General features: G+C 44.2%; 3 protein-coding genes and 1 long non-coding RNA gene across 15 annotated transcripts in view; 2 read left to right on the top strand and 2 right to left on the bottom strand.

Moving 5' to 3' along the window:
- PKD1L3 (polycystin 1 like 3, transient receptor potential channel interacting) overlaps positions 1-16,717 on the bottom strand; it is a 68,361-nt gene extending 51,644 nt beyond the window's left edge. For 2 of the 7 annotated variants that reach the window (XM_077889345.1, XM_077889354.1), the window contains exons 1-5: positions 14,546-15,493; positions 13,191-13,313; positions 8,318-8,425; positions 2,332-2,378; positions 407-655 (exon numbers count right to left, since the gene is read on the bottom strand). In XM_077889345.1, coding sequence (XP_077745471.1) covers positions 407-655; positions 2,332-2,378; positions 8,318-8,425; positions 13,191-13,313; positions 14,546-14,837 — 819 coding nt within the window. In that variant the 5' untranslated portion in view covers positions 14,838-15,493. Of the gene's footprint in view, positions 1-406; positions 656-2,331; positions 2,379-8,317; positions 8,426-13,190; positions 13,314-14,545; positions 15,496-15,521 lie in introns of those variants that run through there. The other 5 variants (XM_077889374.1, XM_077889364.1, XM_077889384.1 and 2 more) reach the window with 5 other exon arrangements.
- Positions 254-4,643, top strand: LOC144308636 (uncharacterized). The gene is made up of 2 exons (XR_013375038.1): positions 254-439; positions 3,595-4,643. It is a non-coding gene; the product is annotated as an uncharacterized LOC144308636 (long non-coding RNA).
- Positions 16,718-16,771: 54 nt separating the features above from the next.
- On the top strand, positions 16,772-26,771 carry DHODH (dihydroorotate dehydrogenase (quinone)). 4 transcript variants are annotated; one of them, XM_077889227.1, is made up of 10 exons: positions 16,772-16,910; positions 19,053-19,265; positions 19,396-19,595; positions 20,616-20,684; positions 21,351-21,433; positions 23,960-24,147; positions 24,713-24,826; positions 25,479-25,632; positions 25,792-25,951; positions 26,427-26,771. In XM_077889227.1, the coding sequence occupies exons 1-10, from the start codon at positions 16,890-16,892 to the stop codon at positions 26,479-26,481; spliced, it is 1,257 nt and encodes a 418-aa protein (XP_077745353.1). In that variant the 5' UTR covers positions 16,772-16,889; the 3' UTR covers positions 26,482-26,771. The 4 variants fall into 4 exon arrangements, with proteins under 4 accessions (XP_077745353.1, XP_077745371.1, XP_077745382.1 ...); XM_077889237.1 differs by lacking the exon at positions 16,772-16,910 and adding an exon at positions 16,977-17,443; XM_077889245.1 differs by lacking the exon at positions 20,616-20,684.
- TXNL4B (thioredoxin like 4B) overlaps positions 26,025-27,587 on the bottom strand; it is a 45,222-nt gene continuing 43,659 nt past the window's right edge. For all 3 annotated transcript variants that reach the window (XR_013375011.1, XR_013375013.1, XM_077889293.1), the window contains one exon: positions 26,025-26,594. The gene's annotated coding sequence lies outside the window, so the exon portion shown is untranslated. The remainder of the gene's footprint in view (positions 26,595-27,587) is intronic.

Here is a 27,587-nt window from a genome sequence, read left to right as displayed (position 1 = left end):
AGAAGGGCACAAAGAAAGGGGAAAGGAGTGCTGAACTGGTGAGGAGAAGAACAGTCCAGAAGGGTGTGCTACTGCTGGACAATTGTGGCAGGTGGACAAAGCGCCCTCCCCATTTGAAGCACTAAATATAATAGCATTACATAAAAATAAGACATTAATATACTGAAGGGGGTAAAAAACCCATCATGGAATATTCCCATGGGCTTGTTCAGTGCTTGCTTTTAACTGGAGCACATGCTTGTCCATCAGGCACTGTTAGGCAGAGCTCTGCTCAGACATGAAGGGTGAACCAGGCCCCTTTCTCACATCACTATTCTTGAAGCATCAGCAAAATAAGAGGAAAGAATAGAAGTACGTTCACAGGATCACAAAGGTCCCTAGTGTGACCTCAGTTTTCTGTACTTACCTGATCAGAGGCATCCTGAAATGATGTTTGTAGGTGAGTGGTGACAACCTCTGTGTGGGTGTTCTCTTTGGGGCTTGAGGTCACTTCTACCAAAGCTTGCCCAGACTGTTCTTTGGGTGCAGGCCTGGGGAGCGCTGGTGTGACAGAGAGAGGGCGGCTGGTAGGCACCCAGGTGACTGACAGGACCTGCCATGTGACTCTGGGCAGTGCTGAAGGAAACGGGCTGATGGAATGGCATAGGGTCTTGGACTGAAAGGGGCATACAGGAAAAGGCTGAATCTGATTTTTAAAAATATTTTATTTAAATTCAATTTGCCAACATACAGTATAACACCCACTGCTCATCTCATCATGTGCCCTCTGTAATGCCCGTCACCCAGTTACCCCATCCTCCCATTTTACTAAGTGAAAATGAAGGCAGTGTTTCCAAAATTATTCTGGTACTCCCACATCCCATGAGATCTCAATGGGCATTTTTTTCAAAGAGATTCAGTACTCAGTTTTGAAAAAGTGGCATACTATGTTACCCTCTTTTAGATTCATAATTTACATTAGTGTATTTATTATCAACCATTCAATAAATTGCAATTAAACATCTACCACATGCTAAGTTATGTTTTGGGGAAGCAGGTATATGGCAATGAACAAAATGAGTGAAGTTCTTGCCCTCATGGCATTTCCATTTTAGTGGTGGGGGCAAATTATACTATGTATTAAATAAATGCCATGAAGTAAAATAATAAGAGCAAGCAAATGAAAGGAAAGGGTGTGTTTCAGATAGGGCACTCAGATGTATGGAGACAGCATTTTTGCTGAGAGTTGGAATAAAGAGAGAAAGCTCTACCAATATATTAGAGACAGGCATTTGAGAAGTGCAAAGGCCCTGTGGTAACAACCTGCTGGGTTTGTCTGAGGAAGAACAGGAAGCTAGATGAGCAGAACTTGGATGTGGGGGAGAGCAGAAAGATCCTGGGGATGGGGGTGGGAATGAGGGATGGGGTTGGGGAGAGCATGCATATGTCAGGCAACGGAGAAGAGTATGATTTTACCTTGAATGAGATGGAAAGACACTGGGGGCTTTGAGAAGCAGCAGGATGAGCTGACCTGTGTGGCAAAGGATTGCTCTTCTGACTGCTATGTTGAGAACTGACAAAAAACAGCCAAGGGCAGAAGGAGGGAGATGAGCAGGAGGCAGATGCAAAGTTTGGCCAGGAGATGATGGTGGCTTAGACTACAGTGTGAAAATGCTGAAGCTGGTGGGATGTGGTTAGGGTTGGTCATAAGAAAGGCTCTGAGAAGTCCTACAGTCAAAAATCTTTGTTTTCTTTCCTTCTGGAAACATTTTAAGGAACGTTGGTTACTATTTTATAGAACATCGCTTGGAAAACACTGACTCAAGGGATTTTGGCTTCATCGCTGCTCTCTTTCACACAAGAAATGCCTTTTTTTTTTTTTTTTTTTTTTTTTTGCAGTGGGTCAAATAAGTGTAAATCTATCTTCAGACATCCACTGCAAGGTTTCTATGTAGGACACAAAGTAAAAAAGGCTGAGAAATTTCTTGAATGTGAAATTTTGCAGATTATGCAGTCTCCACTTTTATTTTCCTTTCACTCAGTTTTTTCCCCCTAAAAGAAATTTAAATTTCATTGCATAGCATATACTTTTGTAAGATGTCACAAGTCCTTTTTGGAATGAAGCAGGGAATAAACAACCAACCAACAAATGATAATTACAACAACATGAAAGCCAAAGTAGGCTTTAAAAATGTCATTAGTAAAGCATTCATTCAACCTGGTTCTTTCCTGCACTTAAGTACTTTCCTCTCCTTATGCAAAAGCTATATCCAGAGTGGCATTCTGGGAGGATCCACCAGGAATGACAGAGATGACTAATCCCAGATGTGTACCATCAAGGGAAGTACTTACAAGATCAGCATGAGCAGGGTGGTGACATGGGGGTGCAGGATGAATAGCTGCCACAGAAAGCAGAAAGCAGACTAAGTTCAAGTAAAAGTCTAGGGTAGAAATATTTCTATTTGAGGGCATCTTAGTCTTGGTAAAAAACAATGCAAATCACTTTATATGGGAAACTAAAATGATCATTTCCGACTTAGGATAATTCTGTAGACAAGCTAGGATTCTGGACCTCAAGTGTCACAAATCACTAATATCTAATCTCTGTTTATTCTTCAAAGGTCCTCCGTATAAAAATATTTAAATCAGATCAATTGTAAAGTTATCATACATGAATACTACCAGGAAATATTTGTCCCATAATTTTACCAAAATGACGAGCTCCCTATTAATACATCAGCATATTTCTGATACTTTTAGATGAGATCGGGTGCATGCAGTGTGGTATGGCCATAACATGATACTTTCAAAGAATCTTTTTACTTCTTTTTTTTTTTTTTTTAAAGATTATTTATTTATTTATTCATAAGACACAGAGAGAGAGGCAGAGACATAGGCAGAAGGAGAAGCAGGCTCCATGCCGGGAGCCCAATGTGGGACTCAATCCCTGGTCTCCACGATCAGGCCCTGGGCTGAAGACGGCGCTAAACCGCTGAGCCACCTGGGCTGGCCTCTTTTTTTTTTTTTTTTTTGGATTTATTTATTTTAGAGAGAGCATGAGCAGGGGGAGGGCCTGAAGGAGAGGGAGTGGGGAAGCAGACTCCTCGCTGAGAGGGGAGCCCTACTTGGAGCTCAATACCAGGACCCTGAGATCATGACCTGAGCGGAAGCCAAGAGTCGGACGCTTAATAGACTGAGCCACTCAGGCACCCCGTAGTGTGATACTTTTAGAAAATGATCACTGACAATTTTTTGCCAGATCACGGTTCTTGCTTTCGTTACCGTTCCACATTCTGCGGTAAGAACACCATGATCTGAAGGCAGTAAGTGTGTTAACATGGCTATTTGCTATTAACTTAGGTTGACCTCTTTCGAGGCATGTGCTCTAGACCCATTACAGTTTATCTGGCTATAGCAAGCCTGCTCTGCCCTCTCCATCTCTTCTTGTAACAGTCCCTCTGGTGTTGAAACGACTGATATGTTTATTTAGCAGCAGAATCATTGTAACCACCACTACTGGGGGAGGAGAGTTCTTTTTTTTTTTTTTTTGGAGGATAGAGTTCTGATATGTTCTTTCGGTTAGCTGTCATGTCTTTCTTTTCTCTTTCTTTTTAGAGAAAGTGAGAGCTCATGTGCAAGTGGGGGCAGAGGGGCAGATGAAGAAGGAGAGAGAGAGAGAGAGAATCCTAAGTTGGCTCAATGCCCAGCACAGAGCCTGATGTGGGGCTTGATCTCACATGCCTGAGATCATGACCTGAGCGGAAATCAAGAGTCAAGACACTTAACTGACTGAGCCACCCAGGCACCCCACCGTGTCTTTCTAGAAGGAATGCAGGATGGAGAGAAGAAAGAAACTGGATTTTGAAGCAAAAGACTTGAGCTCCTGACCTGGTCTGCCTTTTACTGTAACTATGAAGCCTTAGACCAATGACTTAACCTTCTAGTTTTCTCATGTGGAGAATGGGTGTAATAATACCTAAATATGTGACAATTAAAGCAATGTCTGTAGAGTTCAGAAACATGTCACCGTGGATTAAGGTCATTAGTTTAACAGCTCAAGGGGAAGAGGGAACAGATTCTGTACTTTCATGGGGGATCTGAATGGGGTTATGACCACCAGGTGATCCAACAAGCTACTGAACCAAGAGTGATCCAATTTCTTGGTCTATGGACAAACACTGTATTTGGATAGACCTTGCCTTAAGAATGAGGGAAAAAAACCAACAAAAGGAGCCAATGAATACTCTAGAACCTGGAAATTGAATCCAGAGGACCTCGAGGAAAGTATACTTGAGTTAACAGCAAAATCCAAAAAATATTTCACAAAGCTGTTTCACATCCTTAATAGGAACAGAAAGTCTTAAACCAACTGAAGCTAAGATGCACAAGTACGAGATAAAAGAGAAATAAATGATACTAGAGGATTTCAAGAAAGCTAAAATGCTGTAGGAAAATTAAAATCCACATTGAAGTAATACAGAATTGATGTGGAAAAATCCAATCAGTGAGGAGGAGGATAAAAATTCTCCCAAAATGCAACAGAGGGATACACACAAAACCATTCTTTTCACTTAAAAGAGTGACAGAAGAGAGATGGAGGACAGAAATCTGCAATTTAGCAAATAGGTAACTAGTATTTCTCTCCTTTTCCTTTTTTTTTTTTTTTTAAAAGAAGGGCAGCCCCGGTGGCGCAGCGGTTTAGTGGTGCCTGCTGCCCAGGGTGTGATCCTGGGGACCCAGGATCAAGTCCCAAGTCGGGCTCCCTACATGGAGCCTGCTTCTCCCTCTGCCTGTGTCTCTGCCTCTTTCTCTCTCTATGAATAAATAAATAAATCTTTAAAAAAGAAAAAAAGAAAAAAAAAAAAAAAAGGGAGAGAGGTGGGGGGGAGGGGCAGAGGGCAAAGGAGGGCAAGGGAGAGAATCTCCAGCATAGTCCATGCCCAGTGTGAGCCGATGTGGGGCTCAATCTCAGGGCCCTGAGATTATAACCTGCACTGAAATAAAGAGTCCAACCCTTAACTGATGAGCCACCCAGGTGCCCCAGATAACTGGTATCTCTTATGGACAAAACTAGAACTAATAAAATATAAGTGATAAATAAGTAGAAGAGAATAGAATTGTCATGAACAAGAAAAATGTGTATATATAACATCACATTCTAGGCAAGATCAGTGAAAAAGTGACCTGGAAACCTACTAAGAAAATTTCTGTATTACAAGGATTAAATAATTTCACAATCTGATAAGAGAAAAAAGGCTACATGCTAAAAAAGTAACTATATTCTTTTCCACAATAATATTAAATGCCAAAAGACAAGGGATCGGTGCCTGCAGAGTTTTGAGGGGAAGACTGACAAAGGAGATAATGTTCCTTGTATTGCAGAGACTGCTGCTTATTCTGCCACTGTCTCTTCCTTCCTTCTAAGGAAACATGGCAGCCCCACCAAGGACTACATTTCCCAGCCTTCCTTGCTTGCAGCAGTATGGCCATGCGATCACGTCCTGGCCAATGGGATATGAGAAGTAAGGTGCAATTTCCAGGCTGTTCCCTTAAAGAAAAGGATCAGGCTTCCCATTATCCCTTCTTTTGGGAACTCATGAACACTCTAAGGCCTTTCTTGTCCCTTTCCAGTAGGCCATGTTTTAGCAGGATATACAGCTTAAAAGCATAGGGTCGGTTATTGTAACAGAAGTCAGAATGGAGGGATCCCTGGGTGGCGCAGCGGTTTGGCGCCTGCCTTTAGCCCAGGGCGCGATCCTGGAGACCCAGGATCGAATCCCACGTCAGGCTCCCGGTGCATGGAGCCTGCTTCTCCCTCTGCCTATGTCTCTGCCTCTCTCTCTCTCTCTCTGTGACTATCAGAAATAAATAAAAATTAAAAAAAAAAAAAAAAAAAGAAGTCAGAATGGGAGCTTGAACAAATGGAAGTTCATTTCTCTTGCTCCTAACAGTGTAAACAAGCAAGCAGTCCATGGCTGATTAGATGGCTCCACAGTTTATGAGACCCAAGCTCTTAATGCCTTGTTCTGCTGTCATCACCTTGTAACTTGCATCTCGTGGTCTATAAAAGCTGTGTTAGCTTCTTGCCTCCGTGTTCTTCAAGGAGATTTAAAGTTAGCTGTTTTGGAGCAAACCTGACTATATCATTTCTAAGGATGTAGGTGAAACAATCAAATAATCTAGTTACTTAATGGAGTAACTTGTTCTACAAAGGCATGTTTAAAATCATGTGTTACCTAAAGTAATGTAACTCGCATTTCATGACGTGGCTTTATTGAAACTTTTCAAATGCATTCTCAGCCTTGGTGCTTTAATTACCATCAGAGCGACTTCTGTAATTATTTAACAGTTTTTAAAGTACACCAACTTTATTTTCATCTAATGCCATCACGAAACATTTCTTCCCCAACTCATAAGTACTCAGCTACAAAAGCATGCAGAAAAGCTGATTTTTACATTTGTCCTTGAGATAGATATTTATGCCTCTACAATAGCACTTTCAGAATTGTTCTTTTAAGGGATCCTTAATAGGCTTGTTGACAAAGACATCTAAAACTTGAAGTTGTGAGGTCATACCCCTCAGAATAATCACTAGCTGCATTTTAAATCTGTCTCTTTTCCACCCATTTGGTCAGATGATCTCTATAATCATCCAACACTGGTATTGACTGAAGTCATTTCAGGCTAATGCATCCTTTCCCATATCATATTTATTTTTCAAAATTAAAAAAAAAATGAGAGAGAACACCACAATTTGAAAGAATCTGCAAGGACTTTAAGACGATTCTTTGGATGGAAACCTTTGTGAGAGAAAATCCTATCTTTCATTTGGTTTTGGGCACATGTGAAAAGAAGATGGCCAAAGGCCCATCAAGAAAGAAAGTAAAAAAAAAAAAAAAATAAGAAAGAAATTATTCAAACAATCCAATCATGAAATGGGCAAAAGACATGAACAGAAATCTCACAGAGGAAGACATAGACATGGCCAACATGCACATGAGAAAATGCTCTGCATCACTTGCCATCAGGGAAATACAAATCAAAACCACAATGAGATACCACCTCACACCAGTGAGAATGGGGAAAATTAACAAGGCAGGAAACAACAAATGTTGGAGAGGATGCGGAGAAAAGGGAACCCTCATACACTGTTGGTGGGAATGTGAACTGGTGCAGCCACTCTGGAAAACTGTGTGGAGGTTCCTCAAACAGTTAAAAATAGACCTGCCCTACGACCCAGCAATTGCACTGTTGGGGATTTACCCCAAAGATACAAATGCAATGAAACGCCGGGACACCTGCACCCCGATGTTTATAGCAGCAATGGCCACGATAGCCAAACTGTGGAAGGAGCCTCGGTGTCCAACGAAAGATGAATGGATAAAGAAGATGTGGTTTATGTATACAATGGAATATTACTCAGCTATTAGAAATGACAAATACCCACCATTTGCTTCAACATGGATGGAACTGGAGGGTATCATGCTGAGTGAAGTAAGCCAGTCGGAGAAGGACAAACATTATATGTTCTCATTCAGTTGGGGAATATAAATAATAGTGAAAGGGAATATAAGGGAAGGGGGAAGAAATGTGTGGGAAATATCAGAAAGGGAGACAGAACGTAAAGACTGCTAACTCTGGGAAACGAACTAGGGGTGGTGGAAGGGGAGGAGGGCGGGGGGTGGGAGTGAATGGGTGACGGGCACTGGGGGTTATTCTGTATGTTAGTAAATTGAACACCAATAAAAAATAAAAAAAATAAAAAAATAAGTAAATAAAATAAAAAGAAAAAAAAAAAAAGAAAGAAATTATTGGGGCGCCTGGGTGGCTCAGTCAGCTGGACATCTGCCTTCTGCTCAAGTCATGATCCCAGGGTCCTGGAATTGAGCCCACGTGGGGTGTCCTACCTAGTGGAGAGCCTACTTCTCCCTCTCCGGTTCACCCTGCTTCTGCTCTCTGTCAGATAAAATTTTAAGTATCTATAAAATGAGAGTAAAACTTGCAATAATAAGATCGGACAAAACAGAATGCAACAAATATTGAGTACATGGGGATCCCTGGGTGGCGCAGCGGTTTGGTGCCTGCCTTTGGCCCAGGGCGCGATCCTGGAGACCCGGGATCGAATCCCACATTGGGCTCCCGGTACATGGAGCCTGCTTCTCCCTCTGCCTGTGTCTCTGCCTCTCTCTCTTTCTCTCTCTCTCTCTCTCTCTCTCTCTATCATAAATAAATAAATAAATAAAATTTAAAAAAAATATTGAGTACATGGTATGAGGATACACTTCAGCATTAACACTTGTGTATCTTTTCAGGCAAGATTGATTTCACTACACATTACCTGGGATCTTTTTGTTTCTTGGTACTGCCATTTCTCCTCTTGTCTCCTCGGGTCTCCAATGTAAATGAGGATTATTTCCATGTCTTTCATGTTGGTCTGAGAAGGCATCTATTTGGGAGGCCAATGGAAAAGATAATTTCTATTGTGTAACTAGCTGTAAGTCTATAAAATAGTTGTTACCAGCATATGCATGGTAATCGAAACAACACAAATTAATGATTACTACCCTTTTTTTTTTTTTTAAGAACGTAGGAATTCTCAGAGAGCTCTTTTGCTATGGAGCAGTCACATCACCTTCTATCACCCAACATCACAAAATGAGGTCCACTGACGGAGTCAAACACCATGAAGACAGAATTAAATTAATCAAAAAAATTTTTTAAGATTTTATTTATTTGAGAGAAACAGTGAGTGAGAGAAAGAGCATGAGCAGAGGGGAGGGGTAGAGGGAGAGAGAGAAGCAGACTCCCCGCTGAGCAGGGAGCCTGAAATGGGGTTCCATCTCAGGACCCTGAGGATCATGACATGAGCCGAAGGCAGATGCTTACTTGACTTAGCCACCCAGGTGCCCCAGAATTAAGTTCATTTTAAGAAATTACATTCTAAGTATAATATTCTCCTCATATTCTGTATTCTTATTGGTAGAGATAAAAGAGTTCAGGAGAACAATAACATTCTTGAACATGCCTCCTTACGTATACTTGCTGTTTCTCACACATGCTGCCCGACATGGCTTGAGAAGATTGTACAACCTCACTGACTATATCTCAGCTAAAATTTGGATGACAAGCGGGGTGATCACACACTCTCTCTCTATGTCTATCATAAATAAATAAAAATAAATCTTTAAAAAAAATTTAGAGTTCCAATGTTAAAATTATGAAAGCAGGTACATTCAGAAAGATCTAAATTCTATTTCTCCTTTCTATCCTATTCCCTCCCTTCTCCATAAGCAATCATTTTCATTTCTATTTTTCTATTATGTTTATAGATTAGATATGTGTATAGGTATATATGCATTTATATTCATATTAACCTCTTTTTTTTATGATAGTCACACACACACACAGAGAGAGAGAGAGGCAGAGACATAGGCAGAAGGAGAAGCAGGCTCCATGCACCGGGAGCCCGACGTGGTATTCGATCCCGGGTCTCCAGGATCGCGCCCTGGGCCAAAGGCAGGCGCCAAACGGCTGAGCCACCTAGGGATCCCTAACCTCTTTCTTAAAGTAGAATATACATTGTTCTGCACATTGCTTTTTTCCACTAAAACAACATACAAATAACCCCAATGCAGTACATTGAAATATTCCTTATTTCTTTTTACAACCAGAGTCCCACTAGATGGGTGTGGATTGTTTCTACTTTTTTGCAATTACACAGAGAGTTACAATGAATAGCCTCATGTGTGTGTCTTTTTATATTTTTGCCATTCTAACTTCAAGATAGATTTCCAGGAGCAAGAATACTAGATCAAAGGGTAGATGTAAATGCAATTTTGCGAGAGATTCCCAAGTATTCCTCTCTTTAGAAACTGTATCTTAATGCATTCCCATTTGCAATTTATGAGAGTACCTATTTCCCTACAGTCTTGCCAACATAGTATGTTGTTGAGTTTGTGGATTTATGCCCATCTGATAGGTGGGAAATGGTATCTCAGTTTAAAGTTGCATTTCTCCATTTTTTGGTAACAATACTTCATAATATGAAACATTAGACCTCTCTTCTGAATGTTAAGGAACAAATTTACAAATACTTCTTCTACCAACATGTTATTTTGGAAGAGACATTTCTTTTCCTTCCTTCTTTCTTTCCTTCTTTCCATCCTCCCTCTCTCCTTCTCTTTCTTTTAAGAGAGAGGCACTGTGCAGGAGCATGGGGAGGGGCAGAGGGACAGGGAAAGAGAGCATGGTTCAGCAGCATGGAGTCTGACGTTGGGCTCCATCTCATGACCCTGAGATCATGACCTGAGCCAAAATCAAGAGTCACGCCCTTAACCGACTGTGCCATCCAGGCACCCCAGAAGAGGCATCTTATGCTCACAGAAAAATAAACAAACACTATGACAACAATAGCTATTTCTTTCTTTTTTTTTTTTTAACATTTTTTATTTATTTAAGAATCTCTACACCCAACATGGGGCTCGAACTCATGACTCCCAAGATTATGAGAGACATAGAGAGAGAGGCAGGGACACAGGCAGAGGGAGAAGCAGGCTCCATGCATGGAGCCCGACGTGGGACCTGATCCTGGGTCTCCAGGATCACACCCTGGGCCGAAGGAAGGCACTAAACCACTGAGTCACCCAGGGGTCCCCCCAGTACTTTAGTTTTAAAGATAATTAGCAATATTGGATCTCCAAGAGATCCAATGACCTTTGACATGAATGTGAAGTAGAAAATAAATTTTGCACAAAAAAATAGAAATTCCATTAATATTAACAGTAAGAACTACAAAATTCTGCCAAGTACTGTTCTAATACTTTACTTATCTTACTAATCCTCATAACAATCCTTTGGAGGTGACACAACAGGAAAGTCCCAGAATCAAAACATGAACTCAGCAGTCTGACTTTGGAGCCTGATCTCTTAATTGCAGAAACATATTTAATCTCATTATGGGAATGTTGGCTCAGAATTTGCTGGGTTGGCTTAGATAACTAAATAGAATTCTCTTTAAAAACACTTTTGTTGGGGCACCCGGGTGGCTCAGTGGTTGAGCATCTGCCTTTGGCTCAGGTCGTGATCCCGGGGTCCTAGGATCGAGTCCCACGTCAGGCTCTCAAGAGGGAGCCTGCTTCTTCCTCTGCCTCTGTCTCTGCCTCTCTGTGTCTCTCATGAATAAATAATAAAATCTTTTTTAAAAATTTATTTTTAAAGATTTTATGCTTAAGTAATTTCTATACCCAGCATGGGGCTTGAACTCAACTCTAAGATGAAGAGTCATATGCTCCACAGACTCAGCCAGATCCCCCTAGAACTCTTTTTGCCCAAGATTATCTTCCACACAACCATTCCACGTTCCTTGGCAGTAATCTCTTGTGAGTACATGAATGATAGTATCAGGAAATGCATTTTCTTTTCTTTTTTTTTTTTAAGGATTTTATTTATTTGTTCATGCGAGACACAGAAAGAGAGAGAGAGAGGCAGAGACACAGGCAGAGGGAGAAGCAGGCTCCATGCAGGGAGCCCGATGTGGGACTCGATCCCCGGTCCCCAGGATCAGGCCCCAGGCTGAAGGCGGTGCCAAACCGCTGAGCCACCCGGGCTGCCCCAGGAAATGCATTTTCATCCCCAAACCAAGAGTAGGTGAAAATATCTAAAAAGTCAAACTTTGAAGAGTAAAAAATGGATAGAAAACCATCACCCTGGGAACCCTGGGTGGCGCAGCGGTTTAGTGCCTGCCTTTGGCCCAGGGCGCGATCCTGGAGACCTGGGATCGAATCCCACGTCGGGCTCCCGGTGCATGGAGCCTGCTTCTCCCTCTGCCTATGTCTCTGCCTCTCTCTCTCTCTGTGTGACTATCATAAATAAATAAAATTTAAAAAAAAAAAAAAAAAAAGAAAACCATCACCCTATTTAGGGTATAATATACCCTAAATGTAGGGTATTTAAGGGTTGCTTTTCCTGTTCTGGAGATGAGTTGGGCCAAATAACCTCCTGTGAAGATGAAAAACAGTTCACAATTGTAAAGTGGCACACTCACATTTGTGACAGTGGAACACAGGACCACTTCATTTATACAGAGATTGGCCTCACCAACAACCTCATGCTCTCATGGTAACACTGAGCAAGCATATTACAGAGAGCTTGAAAGGGTGGAGAATGAAAAGCTGGAAGCCAAACATTTATGACCTGGAAATACTAAATACTGGGTCCTTTCAATACCCAGTATTTGAAGAAGGTGATCTGTTTTTTTCTTACAATAAAGAAATATTACAATGTATTCTGTTTTATGAAACACCCATAGATGCTTCATTTTTTAGTAAGAATGTATATGTGACATTTTAAGGTGGAACAAAATTCTTACTCAGACTATCCTGCGACATTGGAAGGTCTTTGAGAATTCACTGCAGTAAGACTAAATGCTGGACACAACCACCATGAAAAACGTTGACTAAAAGAAAAACCACACCCCCAACTTTATGCACACAATTCTCATCGCCTACTCCTGAGGAAGCAAACCTACATGACAACAGCCTCCTCACCCTTCACCCTCTCATCTTCCTACACCACATGCTGTTTTCCTCCTTTGCTTTCCTGGTCCTCCCTGTGAAGCCCAAGCACTGAAAGGGTTAGGAGTTCATGTGAGGAAAATGGAATTGACTGCTACATTTTCTCTCACACTTCACCCAAGTCAAGAAATGAAGGCAACATCACACACAGCTATAACTACCAGAGTGAGATGTATGTGAAAGTTATTCCAAATGAACAGTTTCTCAAATCCATCATGAAAATCAATATATATCATCAAAATCCCTATAGGCGTCCTATGGTCTATCACTCACAGACTTTGTGACAAGAAATATTCCTGAGCACATTCCCTCCCATCCCGGCCCCCATCCCCATTTTTTCTTTCCATTTAACCATACCCTTAAATAAATCTTGGGGCATGAAGTCCTTGGTCTGGGGTACACATCTCTTCCTAAACATTCTCCTCTTGGGTGGTTCCCTTTTAATGAACCATTCTTTGTCAAGCTGGACTTGACAGTCTTTTTCTTCAGTCTTTTGTCTCCTTTGGTCTTTGGATGTCACTTTGCATTTACCTCCTTTTCATGAAACAGACTCCTTAACCAATACTCTCTGCTGTTCTCCTTATACAGAATTAGTTTCTAGAAATTATGACTTTGGCAGCAGGTGTTCTCATCACTTACCAGCCTGGCAAATGAAAGAATGTCCCAGTGAGCAGAAGTCCACATTTGATGATATCCAGTTGGAGTTTCTGGACACGTATATGCAGCTGATGGGGCCTGGGGCCCAGGGGGGCATGACACCTGCTGAGGGAGGGCCAGACCCAGATGAGCCTCATACTCCAAAATCAACCTTTTTTAATAAGTAAATATGAAAACCAAATTTTGCTAGCATCCAACAGATGAAACTTAAGATATCCCCTGGATGTGACATGTTTTTGGGGTCTGGGAATAAAGGGTCAAGAAAGAATTCTTGAGACATCTTCGGTGCAAAAAAGGTGGTTTTATTAAACATTGGGATAGGACTTGTGGGCAGAAAAAGCTGCCCTGAGATTGTGAGGGGTGACTGATTATATTCTTTCAAGTTGGGAAGGTGTTAGGTAGCGTAAGCCTCTAAGGAATTTGGAAGCAAGGTTTCCTGGACCTTGAGGGGTCATTTATGACTGTCCAGTAAACCTTAATCACAAGACCCATAAAATGGTTATCAGTGGGCCATATGTTTGAAGGATGGTTGCTAACATATATTTTGGGGTCAGAGGGAAGAGATAAAGGGAGTTTCCAAACAGATTTTTAGATGTTAAAGAAGACTTACAAGGATCCTGGAGGTTGGGCCAATGTCAAGCTAAGGCTGCCTTTCACCTCCAGCAAAGTATTAACATTGAGGCCATTAAGCTTCTGGAGTAAGGTCACCCTGCCTGTCTCAAGTACTTGTCAATGGACTGTAAGTTGTAAGGACATTTAATTTTTTTCTGTATTTCTTTTGCCTTTATTCTCCACATCACCCCCACACATTATATTTATTTTTTCCTATTATGCATTCTTTATCACAAGGCTTTGTACTAATTCACCTAGACTTCAGTGAAGATGGTGGTAATAAAACAGTGCCTTGGATTTGTGCCTTTCCACACAATTTTATGGTGCATAATTTTGAAAATATCTCCATAAGAAAGGTAACAGGCAAATAATTTATCTCCTGGTTTCTGAATTAGGAAGCGTGGGGCCAGAATGATGAAGAGGTATGTACCAGGAACAAAGTGGCCATAAAAGGTTTCCCACCTCAGAATCTTGCTAGTACTTTCAGTAAAATATCAGGTGCCTTAGCTTTTGATAAACTGAGAAAAATATCATCTTTGCTACACAGACAAATCACAGGTTGAGGCACAAAAGCAGAAATACTTCAGAGGAACCATGGTGATGAAGTAAAGTGACTGATTTTTTTCTATGCACAAAAGCAGAAAGATTTAAATTTCTTTCTCTCTCCTGTTCCAGAATAAAAGTCAGGGCTTTTACTTTGTCAACACTACATCCCAGAGCCTTACCTAGGTTGTTATTTTCTTGATGTTTTCCCAGCAGCTTTAGATTTTGTCCAATCCACCACTTATGCCCTTCTTCCAGAAAGTCCCAGAGAAGATGCTGGACCTCTGGGTTCCAAGTGTAAGCGAGGTGTCCTCCCTGCAAACGACAATAATCTTCTGCTTCCTCATAGCTGCAGTGAAACCTGTTAAGCTGATAACAATTATTTTTACCACGTTGGTCTGGGGTATTTAGCTCCCTTCCTAGAATGATACCTATTCTGATGTATAACCAAAGCCATGTTCCCCTGAAGAACATTTTCTCTCCAAACTGTGAGCAAAAAACAGTGTGGGGGCTCAGTGGCTATCTAGTCCTTTAAATATATTCTTGGTGGGTTTGTGATACTTATAAGTATGATTCTTTTAAGAATAGAGAACAATTTGTCAAGGAGATAAAAGGATTTTTGTTTTTAAGGATCCAGGTGGAATCCCTAAAGGCTGAAAACAAACAGCAAAGATCAATAAAGCAATGGGTATTTACAGGGCACCACCACCTGTGTCTACACAACCAGCTGTACCTTTAGCTTTATAATAGATCTTTATTTGCTAAGCCTAGGCTGTAAAGGAGTAGAAGATGATAAGTCAGCGTTGCTAAAAATTGAGAAATGTATTGCGTGTGTGTGTTTTTAAAGGAAACCATTCTTGCAGACCCCCTAGACGTGTTTAAATTATTGTATTGTTTTTTAAAATATGACCAAACATAAAACTAGGCATAAACTATATGCTGAAGCTCTTACACAACCATAAAAAGCAAAAAGTAAATATCTGATGAAAGAACGAATACAAGTTAAATTCAAACAGGAACTGAAAACCAATGAAATCAAAACGTGCTACACCAAATAGCTATCTGACAGATAAACACAATACTGGCTTAGGGCCACACAGGCTGTTTTGATTTGGCAGGCACGCTACTTCATGCTGTAGGGAAAAACCATTCTCTCACCACTTTGCTTTACTTGAATTGCTGAAAACCCTTTGTTCACGTAGCATGTCATTTGTTCTTCACCAGCAGCACGCCCATCGTTTGCTTTAGACGGTTTTCTTTCTTGATGCCAAAATATGATAATAGGTACAAAATAAACGTGGGCACTGAAATAGCTTGGTAGGTTTCAGAGTTGTTTGTCCAAATGATGCTTATATTACTTTAAAAAAATCACTACAGAAAGAGGACACCAGTATCAAAAATTCTCAGGTGTATATCCAAGAATACACTCTTCTAGTTTGAGAAACACTGCAGGAATCAAACTAAAGATATAGTATGGCCCCTACTTGTAAAACGTTTACAGTTGAGTTAGGGGGGCGGATAAAAAAGACCAAACAATTGTAGTTCATAAAGACAGTGCCACTCGGGGCGGGGCGCCTGGGGGGGCTCAGCGGTTGAGCGTCTGCCATGGGCTCAGGTCGTGACCCCGGGGTCCCGGGTTCGAGTCCCGCGTCAGGCCCCCTGCAGGGAGCCTGCTTCTCCCTGGGCCTACGGCTCTGCCTGTCTCTCACGACTAAATATCATCTTAAAAACAAAACAAACTGGTCAGGTACAGCATATGTGTATGAAGGTTCAGATGAGGGAGAAATTACCAGCACTTGGGCCATATTGAGACAAAACGGTCGTGCAGGCCGGAGTCAGCCTGAGTAAATGCATACGAACGGGAAGCGTGTATAAAGAGAAGTAATTCTGCGGGGGGTTGGGGAGACTGAAGTCGGAACAAACTAGAAAACTGAAACCTCGTGAAATGCCAGGAAAACGAGTATCCAATTAATTTGGAAGTTTTCTCAATAGGAGTCCACCAAGTCTTCCCTGCAGTGGAATCCTTTGGGTTGCAGGACTCGGCTACAAAGTCTTGATGTCCCGACACCTTCATTAACACACGTACCTACCTACATACGTCCGTTTTAGGCACTTTTTTAGGTAAAACCTGATGCTGATGAAATCTTCTCTGGGCTCGATTCGGGTTATCTTATTCCAACCCTTTTACAGTGTCTGACACATACTCCCGGTACCTGCTTTACCGAGAGCACCGGCACATCTAATGATCAAGGTATTAATGGGAGGGCTGCTCGGAGGTGAAGGGTCGCGGACGCGATGGCACCAGCCCCGCAGCGCCGCACCGCGAAGCGCCCGCGCAGGCAGCCCGGACCGGAAGGGGCGTGGCCGCCGTGACGGCGCGAGCCGGCGGTTTCCGCCGCGGAGGGGCCCGCCCCGCCCTCCTGCCCGGCGATTGGTGAGGCGGCAGCCGCAGGCGGTGATTGGATAGCTCGCGGCCATCTCCTCCAATGGAAATGAGGCAGAGGCGGGCCCGGTGGCGGAAAGAGCATGGCGTGGAGACAGCTGAAAGTGAGTTCAGAGAGCGGGCTGTGCGCAGGCTGTGCGGAGTGCGGGCCGGCGGCGGGCGGAGAGGAGCCTCGCGGGCTGGCCGCGGCGAGCTGTGGGCGGGATTCGGCTCCCAGCGTGGGCCCCCGGCGCGTCTGTGTCGCTGGAGGCAGCGCGGGTTCCGTGCGTGTGCTTGTGCACGTGTGCTTGGCCCGCCTGCTAACGGCCCGCTCAGTCTGAGCAGATGCGGGTCTGTGTCAACGCGCGGGGCCCAGATTTTTATTGCACGTGGCACACGAGCCTCTAGGGAGCACAGGACGGCCCGACCTGGCGTGCAGGATCCACGAGCAACGAAGTTACACCGAGACGCGGCCCCAGCCCTTCTCGAGGAGATTGTGGGGCGGGGACTTGTGTGATCGCGTTCACGGGCCTGTCGATGGACACCAAGGGGCGCTCCTGTAATCTGCGGGAGCCTGGAAGGAAGACGGCAGATCCTTGCTCTTTATTAACAGCTGGGGTGATCCTCCAGGGCACATCGGATCACCGCAATGACTTGTGTAGGGAGCGAAACGCAAATCTGCATTCTGGCCCATGCCCCTCCCTGTCCCCCTAGCTCTCGTGCGGTGCTTTCCCTCATTCCTTGGCATCCAAGGAGCCCCCCCCCCCCCCTTTCCCTCTTCCTTGGGTGCATCTCCTTATCCTCTGCCACCGAGAGCGCCTTTATACTTTTCCTACTCCCCCCACCCCCCACCCCCTGCCTCCTAGTTAGCTCCTATTTATCCTTTGGATGTCAGCTTTGAGTCACTTCCTCAAGGAAGCCTTCCTGTCTACCTCTGAGAGTGGGTTGGATTCTCTTATTACCCTATACCTTTTTTCTCCATAGCAATCTTCACAGTTCTATATTTGCGTGATCATTTTCTTAAAAAACATATTTATTTATTCATGAGAGACACCGAGAGAGGCAGGCTCCCTGCAAGGAGCTTGGTGCAGGACTCGATCCCAGAACCCTGGGAACACAACCTGAGCCAAAGGCAGGCACTCAACCACTGAGCCACCCAGGTGCCCCTATTTGCATGATCATGGATTAAGGATGTCTCCTGAGACTGTCCTCCTTGAGGGCAGGGACTCTGAGTGCTCCTTCATGTTGGGCAGATGATTGACTGAATGAATGAGTGACCCAACATCTGGCAGTGATAACTAGAGAAACACGTTACAAAGCATGTTTTGAACTAGGATAGTGATTGTTGACTCAATAAGATCTGATGCTTTAAAAAAAAATTTTTTTTTGCAACTACATTTATTATCCTGAAGTGGAATTTATGTATAATGTAATGTCTATGTATAATTTTAAAAAGTCAGCATAATGTCCTAACTCTGAATATAAAAGAGAAATTAAAGGAATTTGTAATAAAATAACATGTATTTCAGCATGTAAATGTTGGGGCATGACTCAGTGATGAGATATATAGATATATAGTCAGTGGTTAAGCCTCTGTTTAGACAATCTAGCACCTCAGGTATGTTTTGTTGTCAAACACCCAAGCAAAGCACTATACCATCCCTGAGATCTCTGAAATGGTGAACAATCTTTGGTAATGTTCTGTGCAAAACAGTGCGGTTGTCCCTCAGTTTACAAGGGAATTGCATTTCTGGAAAAGTCAAAGTATATGAAAACTCTGCAGGGATAGTTTGTGTTTATGTGGTGGAATATAGGCTCAGATATTATGAATAGATTTTTTTTTTTTTTTTTTTACATAATGTCAGTGAGATGTTCAAAAGTCATACAAGACAGGGACAATTCATCTGTCAGCGTAAAACAATGCAGGATGTCTGCCTTTACTGATTCCTGCCCACTAAATCTATTATTAGCATTCCTCCAAAATGCCTACCACATGTCCCCCGGAGGCTGTACTGCCTCTCTTGAAACCTCTGGCCTGGGGTCCTTCAGGACCAGAGGAGTGTCAGCAGAAGTGTGGATACAGCCGCTGAAGTAGAGGTCAACGTGCAAGCAAGATTAGAAACAAAGGGGACCAGTGTTAGCAGAAGGCTAGAAACATTGCTTCATGTGACATCTCATGTCCTATGCGCATGGGTGTAAAGGGCTCAGAGAAGTTACTGCAGTCTGGCCTTGGGGGAATTTCAGTGGGCCTTTCTTTTTCCCTCCAGAAGCGGGTCCAGGATGCTGTGGTCATCCTGGGGGGTGGAGGACTTCTTTTCACTTCCTACCTGACAGCCATGGGGGATGAACATTTCTATGCTGAACACCTGATGCCGGCTATGCAGAGGCTGCTGGACCCTGAGTCAGCCCACAGGCTGGCCGTTCGTGTCACTTCCCTGGGGCTCCTTCCTCGTGCCACCTTTCAAGAATCAGATATGCTGGTAGGTGCTCTTGGAACACCTTCTGATGAACAAGCTCTGTGGGTAATTCCAACCCAGACATGCTGGGGCCTGCACTTTGAGAAACACTGTGATAGCCTGCGCACTTCTGGCTTTGTTTCCTTCTTCCTAGGAGGTGAGGGTCTTGGGCCATAGATTCCGAAATCCAATTGGAATTGCTGCAGGATTTGACAAGCATGGGGAAGCTGTGGATGGACTTTACAAGATGGGCTTCGGTTTTGTTGAGATAGGCAGTGTTACTCCAAAACCTCAGGAAGGAAACCCCAGGCCCAGAGTCTTCCGCCTGCCTGAGGACCAAGCAGTCATTAACAGGTAGGTGAAGAGCCCAGAGGCACCAGGGAATGCCTTCTCCCCGGCAGGGCACTCAGCAACGAGAGATCTGCTTGTCATACAGCGTGGGCATTTTTCTGCTATTTGGAATGTTCAGGAACCATGTTGAGCACCACCTGTGTGCAGGCATAAAGGCAGGTTTTAGTATTCTGGTTTAGTGCATATACACACTGAGGCTCCGAGAGCTGCATGACTTTAATCATGAGATCATAAGTGGTAGAGCTTCGGTACAGATTTAGGCTTACTTGACTTTAGAGTTTGTGCTTTATTACTCCAGTGCCCTTGCCCAATAGAAATAAAATGTGAACTCTGTATGTAACTTAAAATATTCATGTAGCCACAGTAAACTAGTAAAAAGAAAAAAAAATAGTAAAAAATGGATGAAATTAATTTTAATAATAGATTCTATTTAATTGTTTTTTATAATTATATTTAACTAGAAGTATTTCATCTTATTCTCAATGTAATTTTAACATATAATCAAAATAAAAATGATTAATTAGCTATTTACCTTCTTTTACTGGTACCAAGTCTTCAAAATCCAGTGTGTGTTTGACTTAGAGCACTCTCGTGTTGGACTGGCCACATTTCGAGTGTTCAGTGGCACATGTGACTAGAAGTTCTTGAATTGGACTGTGCAGCCCTGGTGTTTGGTAAACTGGAAAATCTAATAACCCCTATGTACAGCTGCTTTTAGTAAGAGGGAGCCTTCTAGATTGTATCAAGCCCTTTTCTTTGTAATCCCCAGGCAATATTCACTACAACAAACTCAGAAAGTGAAAGTGTTCCTAAAAAAGTTACTCCAAAAAGTTACTTTTTGGTAACCAGATTTCTGAGGGCTTCCTCAAGAGATTTTAATAAGCACCTCTGGGCCCATGGTTGGCCTTCTGGAAGATTGACCTATGGGAATCATTGGACTGCACATCCTGCTTTGTTGTGTTTGTTTCAGGGAAATTTTCCAGCATTAGAAATGAAGTTATTGATCTTCCTGTTGCACTGCAGGCTGGGATCATATCTTCAGAATTTCCAGGCAAAGTATATTTATGATTCGGCTGCCACAGATAGCTACAGGTACCAGGACAACGGTACTTAGCAGAATCTGTAGACGAGCAGTGGTTGAGAGAGGAGAGCCTGTGTGTTCAGCCTCGCACTGGGAGACACGGAGTGGCTGCCCACTAAGCATCTGCTGAATGAATGGAGTAATTTATTCATTAAGTCAACAAAAACAGGTGCTGCTTTATCTGTTCAGTATTTTTGGCTGCAAGTAACAAAGTGCCGTAACCAGTAGGTGTTGGTTATTATTTCTTCTCTGGGAGAGTGTTTGTGGAGTGCAGGCAGGAGGTGCAGGATGGTGCTGTCAGAGAGACCCTGGGTGGGAGTCGTTCATAAGTAAGGAGTGGGGGCCCGATCCAGACGGGTCTGGGGCAGCTCTGTGATGAGTCTGGGCTGTTGCCAGTGCTAGGTACCTGAGCAGCTTGTTTACAAATTTAAATCTTTCCCTCCATGTTTGATGGTGTTCTGGAAAGTTTTCTAGGAGTTCCAGGGGTGTTTAAACTTTAGAAGTCTCAGAACTGTCTCTATTTTTTTTTTCTTTCTGTTTTTAAAAGTCAGAAGTAAAAAAATAAAATAAAAGTCAGAAGTATAGTGGGTACGGCCATGAAGCCATCTTTCCAAAGTCCTTGCTGTCTGGCTGAGGGCTCTAATGTTGTCCCCTCTCTACCTGCTTCTGTGCTACAGATACGGATTTAACAGTCACGGACTCTCAGTGGTCGAACACAGGTTGCTGGCCAGACAGGAGAAACAGGCCAGGCTCACAGAAGGTAAAGTGGGGGTGCTCTCGAGGGACTTCCCTCATTTATTGGAAGGAATCCTGTGGGAGAAAGATCAGGAACATTCCTAGTGAAATAAACATGACTGAGCAATAGGAAAAAACACTATGGAACTCGGGAATCGGGATCCCTGGGTGGCGCAGCGGTTTGGCGCCTGCCTTTGCCCCAGGGCGCGATCCTGGAGACCCGGTGATCGAATCCCACGTCGGGCTCCCGGTGCATGGGGCCTGCTTCTCCCTCTGCCTGTGTCTCTGCCTCTCTCTCTCTCTCTCTTTGACTATCATAAATAAATAAAAATTAAAAAAAAATATTTAAAAAAAAAAAAAAAAGGAACTCGGGAATCTTCCTGGCTTTACCACAGCCACCAAGGTTTTAACTGAATTTCACAATTTAGCAAAGCAATTTTGCCTCATTATATAGCCTGGGTTATATCATAACTGGAGCAGCTTAGAAATGAGCAAAGCGAAGCAGCTCCTCTGTGGTCGCATGGGTAGGTGAGATGTGAGCAGGCCTTGAGCACCGTCTTCTTCTGTCTTGCTTTCTTGTCCTTTTGTGTGTTCTGTAAATAATGCATGTTAATTATAGAAGCATTACTAAATACCAAGAAGCATAAAGAAGACAATTAAAATTACTCCTACTCCTTCCTATTCGGGGAGAGCTAATCTTGACATTTGGGAAAATATCCTCCTGGATTTATTTAGAAACACTGTGCGGGATAGGTGGCCACCTTCAGGGGTCCGTTCTCTGGGAGCTCTGCTTTGCTGTCCCTCAGGAAGCGCAGTGAGTGCTTGCAGCGCTGTTTTGTCCTCACCACACCTTCCCAGGTGCCCTCTGAGATTGTGTGGAGCAGTGGCCATTTCCTCATTGGATCCCTCTGGAACTCCTGCCATGAGTCGAGTCTCATTGAATGTCTTGGTGGCAAGATGAGAAAAACCTATGGACCTCAGATTCACTTCAGGAAGTGAGGTTGAAAGGGCCCAGGCAGTCAGCAACCTCTGATTTTAGGAGGAGGAAGCGACCCTGTTTGGAAATCCCAGGCTTTGGTGGAAGCAGACCTTGCTGTACTACAGACCTTCCATCTGGGGAGCTTTGAAGTTGTAATATGATCTCCACAGCTTGTGATAATCTCCTGCCTTCTTGCCTTCCTTTCCTTTATTATTATTATTTATTTTTAAAATCCTTCTTTTAATTGTTGCCAGTGCAAGCTTTACCCCATGCTTTCTCTCACCCCCACCTCCAGCATGAACATTGGTTGGAGTGAAGCAGGATCTCAGAGCAGAGTTCTGCACATCATGTTTTCCAGTAGCTAGAAGACTTGAAGACAGCTTGTTGCTAACACAATAAGGAACATAAACTGACAAAAGCTGTGGGGCCCTTTGAGGGCAGAGTAATTCAGAAATTTATAGCTTCAATGTCTTGGCCCTTTGGGCAGCTAACTGCTGATGAAAGATCCATTAGCTGCGCGAAAGTGATGCTCTGTTTTAAGCCAGTTTACCTGTGTGGGGAAGAATCAGTTTACAAATGGCTTGGCCTGGTGGAGGCTGGACTTGGGAAGCCTGGAGGTCTTGTGTAGCTTTTGTCTGATTGGGTGCTGGCCCCTCTTCACCTCCCTTCCTCCCAGGGAATCGTATTTACTTTCAAGCTGGTGATTAAAAGGGTGACTATTTTAGCGTATGAGAAGGTGGTGAGCAATACTAGATGTTGCTCTTTGATACCACAAACCTGACACACATTTTGGGAGCTCACTTGTGTTCCAGGTCTTTTCCCAACCATCAGAGAGGGAAAAGCAGCACTGACGTACCAGTGACCTCTGCAGATGGGGTGGTATCTTAGAAGTACAGACAGCCTCCTGCTTTCACGCACAGCATATTTCTATATAATGTATTTTTCTAAAAGTGCAAAATCCAAGTCGATAATCTCATGGATTTTTAAGTTGGTTGGCGTAATACTTGCTGTGCAAATGGAGACATTTTGGAGAGTGAAGGGTGTGGCCATTAGCAAATATGCCCGGGCTGTGAGAGCAACCAGGGCAGTTCTGGGAGCACTGGGATGTGCTCTAGATTATAAAAGAATTATACCTCTATATTTTAGGCATGATTAGTGGCAAACATTTTCCAGTATTGTGTAATATTCTTTAATTTTTCATTTTCTTTCCCACGGCACCCCCTGGCCTGTGACTCTAGGCCAGCAGACAGCCCTTGAGAGTAAAATTTGTCCCTTCTGACATGCCTGTCGATTTCTGACTGTCCTCATTACCTGAGCCCTGCCTTTTTATCATTAGTATTTGCACTCCTGATTTCTCCATTTCCCATGGAATTTTAAAAAAGAAAAAGGGCACAATGCAGCAAAAGATCTAGTTGTTGCCCAGACATTGCTGCGCAGAGGGTGAGCTCTTCTGGGTTGGCAGGCAGCAGCTTCCCGAGCTGTTTGCCCCCTGGTACGGGAGGGTCGCATTCGCGGGGGGAGGCCCACAGGGATGGCGTTTGAGGGCAAAATATTGACGTGCGATCTTCACAGAGGGGCTGCCCCTGGGGATAAACCTGGGCAAGAATAAGACCTCGGTGGACGCCGCTGCGGACTACACGGAGGGGGTGCGCGTCTTGGGCCCCTTGGCCGACTATCTGGTGGTGAACGTGTCCAGTCCCAACACTGCTGGGCTGCGGAGCCTGCAGGGAAAGGCGGAGCTGCGCCACCTGCTGGCCAAGGTAGGCAATGACACGTCCACCAGCCTGTTCGCCCTCCAGGGAGAAGCTTGGGCCTCACGGTCCAGGAGCTGTCCTTAGCACCTGGACCGATGGGACCCCTTGCTATGCCTGTAATCCCCCATCAGAACACTGATTATGCTCAACAGTGATTAATGGCTCTGTCACCTGTCCCTGCTGTTACACCGCAAGATCATGACAGCAGGGACTCTCTGTCCCTAGCAGTGAGTACATGAAATGAATGAATTGGATGACTCTTTACCAAATAGTACTTGTGACAGTACTTCCTTGTTACCTCTTTTAGTGAAAAAGTCTAAATAAACCTTAATATATTAGCTAGCACCGATGACAATGTTAGGGACTTATATTGGAGATCCCTTGGTTCTAGGGAATCAGATCCATCTTGGTGGGGTCTCTGGCATGGCAGAGAGCTGTATTTCTGGAAAAGGACAATTTGCTGGTGCTTTAGTGTGAGGACATGCTGATCTGTGGCTGCGGGGGCTGCAGGTCAGTGGCACCGCCGGCTGTGGGCTGAGGCGTCCCTATCTCTGGCTGCGTGCTGCTTTAGGTGCTGCAGGAGAGGGATGCCCTGCAGGGAGCACACAAGCCAGCCGTGTTGGTGAAGATCGCACCTGACCTCACGGCCCAGGACAAGGAGGATATCGCCAGTGTGGTGAAAGAGGTGTGAGTCAGGCTGGGCCCTGGGATGCCCCCCACTGCCAGGGGGGCCATGTGGCCAGCTGGGCTAGTGCGGGGCTTCCCTTCCGCAATAGTGAGAGCTGGTTTGGTACCTGTCCTGATGTAACTCATCATAGAATAAGAAGGGAATGTTTGGATGAGTCGTTTTCTTGTATTTCTTCCCTTCTCTCTTTGCTCACATTCATCTAGCAAGGGCTCTAAGATTTGCGGTTGTGTCCTTGGTCAGACTAGGGTATTCTATCTCTGTCTCTTTCTCTAGTCTAACCTCAGGTGTCTGTGTCATGGGGGAGTGGTGGAGTCACAGACTGGACCTAGAAGTCCTGGGTTCAAATCCTAGTTCCACCACTCACTACCTAGGAGTCTTGGTCAGGACTAAAGTGAGTGGTTCTAAGGATTAAACCCTGTCCTAGTGGAACCTTATGGGTGGTCAGTATGTGATGGCTGCTCTTGTTATGTTGAGGCTCATCCAGACACAGACACTTATTCTAGAAGCATGGTAAGCTCTGTTATAGCTCTTGCTTCCAGGGTCTGTAGTGTGGGCACCTGGCCTGGTTGTTCTTTCGGACTCTCAGGGAAGCTTCTTCAGCTCCATCAGTGCCATGACTGGAGGGCTTTTTCTCTGTCTCACACTGCAGTTGGGCATCGATGGATTGATTATCACCAACACCACAGTGAGCCGCCCTGCCAGCCTCCAGGGTGCCCTGCGCTCTGAGATCGGAGGGCTGAGTGGGAAGCCCCTTCGAGATTTATCAACCCAAACCATCCGGGAGATGTATGCACTCACCCAAGGCAAGAATTCAGTCCCTGTTCTTCAGATTTCTGTGTGGCTCAGGCTCTGGGGTTTGATCTATGAATGTCTGCATTCAGCAGGGGCCAGAGGGCAGGAGCCAGATTGAGGCTCTCCCATTGTCTGCCTTTCCTCACGCGGTTGCATGTGCTTCTGTGCAGGCGGAGTCCCCATCATTGGGGTTGGCGGAGTCAGCAGTGGGCAGGACGCGCTGGAGAAGATCCGGGCAGGGGCCTCGCTGGTGCAGCTGTACACAGCCCTCACCTACCGGGGCCCGCCTGTGGTGGGCATGATCAAGCGGGAGCTGGAGGCCCTTTTGAAGTGAGTGGGACCCTGTGTGGCTTGAAACAGAAGTTAATGTGGTATCAAGCCCAAATGACTCAAATGGAGAAGATGCTGTTCACCTGTCTCTATTTATTCCTCATTCAAGGATTCAAAAACGGAGGGAAAAATTACTGTGTTGCTCCTATGACAAAAGATAGGGCCCAGGAATTCAAGAAGAACTTGTGAGTCAGTGGTGTTTATTGGCCCGAGGAGTTCTGGCAGTGTCCCTGTTCAGTAATATTGGCTTGACATCAGGGAGCTGTTAATACGTGAAATTGATTCCCTTCCCATTGTGAGGGCCTAGGTGGAAATACCTCTCGGTTCCCAGGTGAGGACCATGTAGAAGGCATGAGGCACGCATCTGGGGGAGACAGAGGCAGGTGCGTTATAGAGCTAGGTGAACGAGGGATTCCAGTGAGAGCAGGGCCTGTCCTCCACCATTTGCTGAAATTGCTTTGTTTTCTTTTTCCAGGGAGCAGGGTTTTACCAGAATCACAGATGCCATTGGAGCAGATCATCGGAGGTGAGGACGTTGTTGGTGGGAAGCCTGATCTGGAATCTTCCCATGAAAGCTGGCAGGCTTTTGCAGCTGGATTGAGAGTGGAGAGCCACAATCCACGAGAGCCTTCCTCCGGCATGACTGTAAAAGCCAATCATCAGTGTCACCGGAATCAATACAAGCCTTTTTTAAATTGCTTGTCAGACCATTAACTGCATTCATGATTCTCTCTAAATTCAAATCCATTTACTATTGCAAAGACATTAAATATCTTAGGGAAAAAAATCATGGAAACAATAAAGACATTTAAAACCTGGACTTAAATCCCAGCCCTTTCTGGAGGGCCATGGGCTTTGCCCAGATGCTATAGGTCCTTGCAGAGTTGCAAGAATAGGGCCTTAGGGTGGCCATCCTGTCTGTCTTCACATCGCCTTCCCTCTGTGAGTCTGGGTCCTCGTCTCTTCTTCTAAGGATGTCAGTCATGTCAGAGTAGGCCCCACCCCGATGACCTCCATTTAATTTGATCACCTCGGTAAAGATAGGCTCCGGAAAGACACTATCTCTGAATAAGCGCACGTTCTGATGTTCTAGGTGGTAGGATTTTAACATAGCAATTTTGGGAGTCTCAGTTCAATCCATCACAGGAAAAAGTGACTTGGGGTGTTATTGGGTAGACAGGTTCTCAAGGTGCCTGAAGACATTAACACATGTTAATAAGGTGTGTCACTAACTAAAGAGATAGAGCAACACCAGTCTTTTCAATACTGAAAAGCAAATGGCAAAGAGGAGCTAGAAACCTTGCCTGGGCAGTGCCGTTGGTATCTGGCATGCTGTCATCGCCAGCAGGAAATTATCTTTGTTCCCATCACCTCAATACAGATTTTATTCTAAATTCAATGTCTGGGTAGCTCTGCGAGAGGCACAGGAGTATAACAGCACTAACGTGTCCTGTTGCCTCATCATTGAATCTTGGCCTCAGCCCGGCCCTCCCTCTGTGTTCACCCACTCTCTGCCACAAAACCAGCAGCCAGTCTCCTGCTGTCCTTTTTGAAGATCTTTCTCCTATTTATTTCTTTTTTTTTTAAATAGCCCCCAGGGATCCCTGGGTGGCGCAGCGGTTTAGCGCCTGCCTTT

Source organism: Canis aureus, chromosome 3, assembly GCF_053574225.1.
Source record: "Canis aureus isolate CA01 chromosome 3, VMU_Caureus_v.1.0, whole genome shotgun sequence".
Taxonomy (NCBI): domain Eukaryota; kingdom Metazoa; phylum Chordata; class Mammalia; order Carnivora; family Canidae; genus Canis; species Canis aureus.
Note: the sequence above shows the minus strand (reverse complement) of the source record. Positions and strands in the feature narration are given on the sequence as shown.

Coding starts and splice junctions, on each gene's coding strand:
- DHODH (XM_077889227.1), top strand. CDS start 16,890: ATGGCGTGGAGACAGCTGAAA. Junction 24,827..25,478: donor TCGCCAGTGTGGTGAAAGAG/GTGTGAGTCAGG, acceptor CTCACACTGCAG/TTGGGCATCGATGGATTGAT. Junction 25,952..26,426: donor GAGCTGGAGGCCCTTTTGAA/GTGAGTGGGACC, acceptor TTCTTTTTCCAG/GGAGCAGGGTTTTACCAGAA.